This window comes from Carlito syrichta, unplaced genomic scaffold, assembly GCF_000164805.1.
Source record: "Carlito syrichta isolate Samal-C Ts95f unplaced genomic scaffold, Tarsius_syrichta-2.0.1 Scaffold130827, whole genome shotgun sequence".
NCBI lineage: Eukaryota > Metazoa > Chordata > Mammalia > Primates > Tarsiidae > Carlito > Carlito syrichta.
Genome location: NW_007074923.1, coordinates 82649 through 92278, shown reverse-complemented (window position 1 = coordinate 92278; position 9630 = coordinate 82649). Strand labels below are relative to the sequence as shown.

At 52.8% G+C, this 9630-nt stretch overlaps 1 protein-coding gene across 1 annotated transcript in view; it reads left to right on the top strand.

Annotated features, from left to right (window-relative positions):
• ARSG (arylsulfatase G) overlaps positions 1-9630 on the top strand; it is a 90357-nt gene that overhangs the window by 25450 nt on the left and 55277 nt on the right. Inside the window, exons 2-3 of the mRNA XM_008049241.2 lie at positions 4369-4556; positions 8753-8800. Of these exons, the coding sequence (XP_008047432.1) occupies positions 4369-4556; positions 8753-8800 (236 nt within the window). The remainder of the gene's footprint in view (positions 1-4368; positions 4557-8752; positions 8801-9630) is intronic.

Genomic DNA, 9630 nt, shown 5'->3' with positions numbered 1-9630 from the left:
CTACCACGCCCGGCTGATTTTTTGATTTATTGTAGAGATGAGGTCTTGCTGCCCAGGCGGGTCTCGAACCCGCGGGCTCAGGCAATCTACTCACCTCAGCCTCCCAAAGGCGCGGGATGACAGGCTGAGCCACTGAGCCCGGCTTAATTTGTTTTTCTATGAGCTGTATTTCCTGTAACCTGGACATTAGTTTCATGGGTTTGATTAGATTCAGGTTAAATGTTTTTGGCAAAAATCCTTGATTTTACAGACTTCACATTTTATCCCACCGGGAGACTTACGAGGTCAGACGTTTTTAGTGACACTAAATTTAATCACTTTATAAGGTGGTGATAGACAGCTCTGTCCAATTCATGAGTGACCCAAGGGTGACACTGTGAGCCCGCACTTCCAGCACATCCGCTGGTTCAGTTATTAGTCTGGGGGGAAGAGTTGCAAAAAATGGTGATTTCCTAAGTCTACCATCCTTCCATGCATGCTGGCTGTCATTCTTCTGTAAAGGAGTGCTTTCCCTGATCCCCTCACGATGGGTCATCCTAAAGCATCCGGAGAAATTTTTAATTCTTTCCCTTTAATTACACATTTTGGGAGTGGCGAGTTGGTAAAATGTTTTCCTCCAATGATGACAAATGCCTTTTTTGAGTATCAACGTGGATTCATGGATTTTCGTTTATTCATGGCTTACAATCAATTACAGTAATTATTCTTTCAGATGCCCACATTGCCCCAAATTTGGCCAGCAGGAGCATCTTGAAACAGGCTCTTGGCCCAGCTTCCGGGCATCACAAGATGTCCCAGACTCCACTTCTTCTTCCGCAAACCTGGAAGTGGCTATTTCTCCAAGGAGGTCTGATTCCTTTTATTGCAGGATGGTGTTTAAAACAAAGCTTGGGGCATAGGTGTGGTCAGTGCTAAATATTTTTCTAAGTCATTAGTTATAATGACATTCATATGAATTTTAACATTATAGGTTTTCTCTTCACTATTTACTTATTTATTTGAGTCAGAGTTTTACTCTCTCACCCAGACCAGAGTGCTGTGGCATGATCACAATGACCATGGCTCACAGCAAGGCTTGGGCGATCCTTTCACCTCAGCATCCTGAGTACCTGGGACTCCGTGCACGCACCACCCTGCCTGGCTAATTTTTTTCTTTGTAGAGATGAAGTTTCACTATGCTGTCCAGGCTGATCTCGACCTCCTGGGCTCAAACAGTCTGCCGCCTCAGCCTTCCAAAGTGCCAGGATTAGAGGCGCGAGCCACCATGCCCAGCCTCTTATTTTGTTTTATATCTTTACCTCTTACACTGAAAATCTTGGTCCCTGCCGGGAGCGGTGGCTCATGCTTGTCATCCATCATCCCAGCACTCTGGGAGGCAGAGGCGAAAGGATCGCCTGAGCCCACGGGTTCGAGACCAGCCTGGGCAACGTGGTGAGACCTCATCTCTACAATAAATCAAAAAATTACCCGGGCATGGTGGCATACGTCTGTGGTTCTGGCTACTTGAAAGGCTGAGGTAGAAGGATCTTCTGAGCCCAGCAGCAGGTTGAGACTGTGGTGGCCGGGAGCGTGCCACTGCACTCCAGCCTGGGCGATGGGCTGAGACTCCAACTCAAAAAAAAAAAAAAAAAAAAGAAAGAAAAGAAAAGAAGAAAAGAAAAAAGAAAATCTTGGTCGCTAATTAGGCACATTAGTGTAGTTACTTATTTGCTTTCCTCTACCATGTGTAATACATAGTTTCAGAATACCAGTACGCGTATTGCCACCAGATACAGCTACTGAGTGAAGTGGAAACCTCCCTTGTAGTTCTTTTTGTCCTTAGACTGTGTCGCACCAAGAATGCAGTACATCCAGAATCCTGGGTGCTGATGTTGCTTGAAGTGATTCTCTCCTCTGTGTGGTCATATTAGCAGTGTGTTAGATAGTTGGATTCATTTGTTTCAGCTTTTTTTTTTTAAATTATAAGACCTGCTCGTTTTTCCTTTGTGGTTTAATTTTACTTTTTGTCCAGGCTTAGTGGCTCAGCCTGTCATCCCAATACTTTGGGAGGCCGAGGCGAGAGGATTGCCTGAGCCCGCGATTTTGAGACCAGCCTGGACATCTTGGAGACCTCGTCTCTACAAGAAAAAGTTAACCAGGCACAGGAGCGTGTGCCTGTAGTTCCTGCTACATGGAAGGCTGAGGTGGAAGGATCGCCGGAGCCCAGCAGGTCGATGTTGCAGTGGCCATGAGCGTGCTGCTGCACTCCAGCCTGGGCGATGGAGTGAGACTCTGACTCAAAAAAAAAATTTATTTTTTGACCATGTCAAACATTTACATGGTGCAAAAGTCAAACCATATTACAGCATATCCCAGAATCTTGCATTCCACCCACCACATGTCGTTTCTCCTTCCCCTTGTGAGATACTTTTTAAAAAATTAGCTTCTGGTATATCCCTTTAGCAAGAGTAAGGATATCTTGCTGTTCCTCCACTGGGAATGCCTGTCCTTGCAATTTCCAAAGGGATCCAAGAACCCCATTTTTTAGATTCCGGCCTCTGTCCTGCTTCCTCTATGGAGATTTCTCTGGACCTTGGACCTTCACCAAGTTCTTTCTCCCGTCTCAGTCCTACAGTGTTCCTTATCTCTGTCTCCATGGCTCTGACGCCCCTCTGAGGTCTTAATTGCATAATATTGTATATTGTTGCAACCGGAATTTGCTCAGCTTGCTTCTCAGTGTCTTGCTTCTGCACCTTCTTTGAGAGCAGGACAATGGTGAGGTGTGTATTTATCTACAACGTCTAAAGAAGGGCTGGGCGTACAGTAATACATAATAGACTCAGCCGACTCTTGTTACTGGCAATATTTGTGTTCTGTGAAGCCACTGTGAACACTGAATTAGCGAATATTGAACCTTTGCTCCTAGGAGAAATATAGGACTAGGTACCTATGTGCCTCTGGTCACAACATTTTCTGTTTCTGTTTAAGGACACTTTATTTGATATATATTTTTGATTCATCAACATTGAACTCACAGCCAACAGCACTGTATCTCATTTCTGAAGAAAGCTCGTCTAGCACACACATTTTCTGGGGTTTTTGTTTTTGTTTTTGTTTTTTCCTCCTGGGCTCAAGTGATCCTTCCACCTCAGCATTTCATGCGGCTGGGACTACAGGCATGTGGCACCATGCCCAGCTAATTTTTTTAAAAAAGAATTTTTGTAGAGATGAGGCTTCACTGAGTTGCCCGGGCTGGGCTTGAGCTCCTGGGCTCAAGCAGTCCTCCCACTTCGGCATTCCCAATGTTGGGATTACAGGTGGGAGCTACCACGCCTGGCCCACACACTTTCTCTGTATGGCCCAGCAAAGCCTTTCGGCTCCCAGGACCACAACACAGCACTTCAGCACTACTCTTGGTGACCATGTTCCACAGTGAAATCAGCAAAAGCATAAAAATGCAAAAATCGTGATGCTAAGAAGACTGTGAGGAGGACATTTGTCTGAGGGCTGGAACAAGAAGGCAGAGGGTCACCTTGCTTGAGCTTCCCTGGGAATGTGTATATTGGGTGACTCAAGTTTTTTATAGGTTTGCTGATATCTGTGAATGACTCTAAAGAGCCCTGAGTATTGATTTTGGGACTAAAAAAATACAACTTTAGCAGGTAGGCATATTTGAAATATGCAATCTGTGAATAAAGAGGATTGAGGAGGATGGAGTATGGCGGCTCACAGCTGTAATCGCAGCTCTTTGGGAGGCTGAGACCAGAGGACCACTCGAGGCCAAGCGCTTGAGACTGGCCTGGGCAGCATGGCAAGACCTCATTTCTACAAAATAAATAGATAAATAATTTGAAGGATATTGTCTGAATATGTTGGATTAAATCAGTTTGAATGGGCTGGGCATTGGTGGCTCATGCCTATAATCCCAGCACTTGGAAGGCCAAGGCAAGAGGATTGCCTGAGCCCATGGGTTCAAGACCAGCCTGGGCAACTTGGCAAGACCTCATCGCTACAAATAAATAATAATTTTAAAAAACAGCTGGGCATGGTGGTGTGTGTCTGTAGTTCCAGCTACTTGAAAGGCTGAGGTGGAAAGATCACCCGAGCCTAGCAGGTCGAGGCCGCAGTGGCCGTGAGCGTGCCACTGCACTCCAGCCTGGGTGACAGAGTGAGACTCCAATTCAAGAAAAAAAATCAATTTGAATTAACTGTGTGACCTCGGACTAGTTGCAGCACCTCTCTGGGTTTCATTTTCCTCACCAACCCTGTACCTGGGTGACCTCTGAGCTTTCTCCTGGTACCGGAATCCCAGGGCCTGGGCGGGAGTTGCTCTTCTCTTGGCTGGTGTCCTGTGGTTGGAGGGTCCTGACCCCTTGCCCCTCCGCGCAGGTTTGTGGACTTCCACGCAGCCGCCTCCACCTGCTCGCCCTCCCGGGCCTCCCTGCTCACCGGCCGGCTGGGCCTCCGCCAGGGAGTCACGCGCAACTTTGCAGTCACCTCCGTGGGGGGCCTTCCGCTCAACGAGACCACCCTGGCTGAGGCGCTGCAGCAGGCGGGCTACGCCACCGCGATGATAGGTGAGTCTGGGCCCGGCTGCCTCTCGCCCTGTCTGCTTGCTTGTTCATTTCTTCGCGGTGTAGTCAGGGAGGCTCTCAGCTGTCGCAGCTGAAAAGACCGAGGGGTGAATTGACACAGGGAGCCATTTTCCTCTCAGTACGACCCTCCTCAATGTAGCTGCTGCCGTCCTCGGTCCGCCGTTCGTGGGGGCTCAGGAGCCAGCTGCCCTGACCTGTCCGCCCTTGGCTTGTTGGTGTCTGTCCTCTCATTGCTGCCTCGATGCCAGGGCCCTCCGCTATCATTTGGCTCAAGGAAAGAAGAGAGGAGAAGCAGTGACAGTTCCTTTGCCCACTCTTATCAGGGAAAAAAGTCTTTGGCCAGACACTCTCCCAATCCCTGGCAGAACTGCACCTAAACCTTCTGCACGCCTGTAGTCCCAGCTACTCGGGAGGCTGAGGAAGGAGGTTCGTTTGAGCCCAGGAGGTCGCTGCCGGGTCCGGCCAAAATAGCGAGATCCCATTTCAGTTCAGAAAAAAGCTTATTGGACGGAGCTGGGTCACATGGCCACCCCCTGCCGCACCCCAGGCAGAGACACTGGACGCAATTGTCACGGTTGACTTTGACTCGGGCATGGCCACCCCCCCCGAGCAGAGCCCCCGTTCTAATACCAGGATTGACATGGACACCGCCATGTCTTCCACATTGTCCAGTGACTTCCTTTCCTTGAAACCTTTTTGGAGGCACCACTGACTCAGCTCTCATCATGTGCCAGGTACTGGGCTAGGAGTTTCTTTGTGTGGAGGTGATTATTTCCCCAGCTGCATTTGAGAGCGAGCCGAGTTTGAGGCCAGTGAAGACACTATCCGGGTTGCCTAGCTGGAGCTGGAGGAGACCGCATCCAGACACGTGCATCTAGCCTCGGCCTGTGGCTTCGCTTCACTGTGGGTCTCGCCTCCGGGACCAGCACAGCCCGGTGGCCCCCACAGTGTCCTCAACTGCTTGTGCTTGCCAGTCTGACTCTCCAAGTGCTGGGCCCTGCGGGATCCCTGTCTCTCTCCACCATGCAAGCGATGGCAAACAGGCAGCCGTGGGCTCGTCCTGCGCGAGGCCGTTCAGGCAGACTGCTTGAACACCCTCTTCTGGGTCAGAAGCCAGCCTCCCTTTACAGACGCCCACCTGGAGTGTGGCGCTCGTTATCCCAAGTAAAAGCCCTGGGCAGTGGGAGAGGCCAGCTAGGGCTCCAGGCCTTCTCTCTGTCCATCCGCTCCTCCTCATTCCCTGAGGGCTTATCGTGCCAAGGCCATCACCAGCATGACCCCATCCGTGGAACTCCCCACTGCGGGCTGGCTCTCCTGGGTAGACCTTCAGACACGTCCATGCCCACCTCACAGCCAGCAGGGGTTTGGGCCTAGGGCTGCCGTCCCCTCAGACCCTAGGCTGCGGCAGGGGGCTGGCTTCTTCCGGGCTGGACTTGGTCTTATCTGCCCTGCTTCCTGCCTTTGATGCAGAGTAAGCCGCAGAGAGCAGGTTGCCCGGTGAGCTTCCGCCCTGTCCTGCCACGCCCCGCCCTGCCCCAGCGCTCACCACACCTGGTGCACATCCTGGACAGGAGTCTCAAGCACAGCCAGTCACTGCAACGAGGAGCGAAAGCTCACGTACAGGAAAATTAAAAACCCACCAGAGGGCCACGGGGCACAGCACTCACCCTCTGCTTCTAATCCTGGTCCATGCTGAGGCGTTTTACCTGGTTGTGGATGTGTCACTCGGCCTTGTTTTCTCCCTTTGCGTTCTATTTCCCCGTGGTCGTAATCGAGCACATGCATCGCAGCTTTGTAATTTCACAAAATGGCTTTTATATTCCCATGGAACACTTGTTCTACATAACAACCCATTTCCCTCAACTTTTTTTTTGAGTAGGAGTCTCACTCCATCACCCGGGCTGGAGTGCAGTGGCACGCTCACGGCCACCCCAGTGTCGACCCTCCGGGCTCCGGCAACCCTTCCACCTCAGCCTTCCAAGTAGCCAGGACTGCAGGCATGCGCTACCATGCCCTGCTAATTTTTTGATTGATTGTAGAGACGAGGTCTTGCTTAGTTACCCAGGCTGTTCTCGAACCCGTGGGCTCAGGTCATCCCCTCACCACGCCCTCCCAAAGTGCTGGGATGACAGGTTTGAGCCACTGCACCCAGCCTGCATGTCTTCTTTTTTTGAGTCGGAGTCTCACTCTGTCACCCAGACTGGAGTGCAGTGGCCGCTCCCAGCCACCGCAGCCTCGACCTGCCGGGCTCCGGCGATCCTTCCGCCTCAGCCTTCCCAGTAGCCGGAATTACAGGTGCGCGCTACCACGCCCGGCTGCTTTTTTGATTTATTGTAGAGATGAGGGCTTGCTGCCCAGGCGGGTCTCGAACCCGCGGGCTCAGGCAATCCACTCACCTCCGCCTCCCAAAGGCGCGGGATTACAGGCTGAGCCACCGAGCCTGGCTGCCTGCATGTCTTTAAAGGATCCTTTGTAGTGTTTTACGGAGGCCACGTCGAATGACTTCCGCAGGCCCACTCCTGTGGCTGCCGGTTGACATGCCCCCTTTGAGTGGGTCAGTGCTGCTGTCAGTTTCTGCACCACATTCTTCTCTGCCCTCTTCCTGTGGGCGAGGCTCCCTGGGGTCTGCTCCTCCGAGCGGAAGGAGCAGATCAGAGGTTCCGACACCGTCAGAGTTCCTACCACACACTGCCCAATTATCTCCGACTGAGCGCATGGACAGGGCAGGAGCTGCAGGCATCCAGTTTCCTCATTTGCTGTCTGTAGTTGACTCGGTGCGTGAACTGTGGGCTGCTGACATTGACTGGAGAGGAAGATGATGAAACCAGGCAGAAACGGGCACTTGGGCATCAGTGTGGGGTGGCGCACCTGCATCCTGGGTCGCCAGAGCCTCCCCAGGGCCCAGCGGAGAGGCCAATGGAGAATGCCGTGGCCGTGTGGGTTGCCATGGCTGCGGAATCCTCCTTTTTTTTTTTTTTGACACAGTCTTGCTCTGTTGCTCAGGCTGGAGTGCAGTGGTGCAATCACAGCTCACTGCAGCTTCGAACTCCTGGGCTCAAGTGATCCTCCTGCCTTAGTTCCTGAGTTGCTGGGACGACAGGCTTGTGCCACCACACCAGCAAATATGTATTTATGTATTTATTTTTGAGTAGGAGTCTCACTCTGTCACCCAGGCTGGCATGCGGTGGCAGGTTCACGGCCAACGCTGCCTCTACCTGCTGGGCTCTGGTGATCCTTCTGCCTCAGCCTTCCAAATAGCTGGAACCACAGACGTGTGCCACCACACCCAGCTAGCTTTTTGGATTTATTGCAGAGACGAGGCCTCGTCAAGTTGCCCAGGCTGGTCTTGAACCACTGAGCTCAGGCAATCCTCTTGCCTCCGCCTCCCAAAATGCTGGGATTACAGGCATGAGCCGCCACACTCAGCTACTTTTATTTTTTATGGAGACAGAGTCTCACTGTGTTTTCCAGGCTGGTCTTGAACTTCTGGCCTCCAGGGTCCTCCTGCCTCAGCCTCCCAAAGTGCTGGAATTCCAGGCCTGAGCCACTGCGCCTGGCCTTGGTACCCTCTTTGAGGGCAGATTCTCAGCCTGCTGGCTTCTCTGAACTCCTGGGGGTGGCCTGTCTTTCCTTCTCACTGTGGTTTCCTGCACAGGCCTGTGGCTATCCTTGCTTGCTTTCTATCTTTCTGGGGCTGCCCTCTGGTCCAGAGAGTGAGGCTTGGCTTGCACACCGCATTTGTGGCATCTCTTTGCTTGTCCTCAGGGCAAGACGATGGAGACCTGAGTGCGTGCTCAGCTCCTCAGAGGGTCTCAGGGCCCTGTGGGGACTCCTCTGAAAACCCCTCTTGTTTTTCTTTCTTTTTTTTTTATTTTTGAGTGGGAGTCTCACTCTGTTGCCCAGGCTGGAGGGCGGTGGTACGCTAATGGCCACCGCAGCCTCTGCTTGCTGGGCTCAGGTGATCCTTCCACCTCAGCCTTCCAAGTAGCTGGAACTACAGGCGTGTGTCACCACGCCCGGCTGTTTTTGATTCATTGTAGAGATGAGGTCTCGCCAAGTTGCCCAGGCGGGTCTGAAACCCTGGGCTCAGGCAGTCCTCTCACCTCTGCCTACAAGAGTGCTGGGATTATAGGCGTGAGTCACCACGCCCAGCTAATACCTCTGTTGTTTTTGTACAGGCAAATGGCATCTTGGACACCATGGCTCTTATCACCCCAACTTCCGTGGTAAGAATTCTTCTGGGGATTTGTTACCTGGGAAACAGAAAGTAAAGGTCTTGGCGGAAAAGGACTCATGACCAGTTAAGCCATCCTGCCCTGGGGGGCAACCCCAAGTCAGGGCGTCTTTGTGTGCAGGTCACTGGGTGCCTTCGGGCTCAGGGGCCTCCCGGACCTCACAGGCCTCTTGTTCCACCTCTCCCGCCCTCCTTCCTCAGGGCCTGTGTGTCCTCACGGCTGCCCCGTGGCAGGTCTGTCTGTTTTCTTGCTGTTTCCCGGTTCTTTAACCCTCAGGGAACATTCGGCCCCGTGAGGCCCAGATGGCTGATCTGGGGAGACGTAGAAACTGACTAGTGAGTTCACTGAAGCAGGAAGTCCAGCCGTGGACCGCGCCGGAGATGCTGCCGTGGCCTCTTCCTGTGCCTCTGGCTCCCTCAGACTCCTCAGCTCCGGCCTTGGGGAAGGAGGCCGAGGTCAGCCTCCAGGGCCTCTTCTCCCAAGAGCGGTCTGCGGAAGGATGACCTCCCCACACCCACTCGCTGAAGTATTGATAGGTCTCCAAAGTCGCAGTCCACGTCTCTGCCCTCCCCCCGACCTTTTCCACTTTGTACGGGAACCCGTGGACTTTCTCCTGAAAACAGTTGGCCACGCTCTCAACGCCTGCGGCCTCGCCCCGTCCCTGGCACGAGGTGTGTCCCTCCTCTCTTGCCATTCAGAGCGCGCGGGCGGGCTTTTCCTGCCGTGGTTCCCCGATCGTCTGGCAGACTTCACCAGCCCCCGCCTGCTGGCTCTCTCCATCTCCACGGCCAAGGGCTGCCCTGTCCCACCCCAGCCTGGTG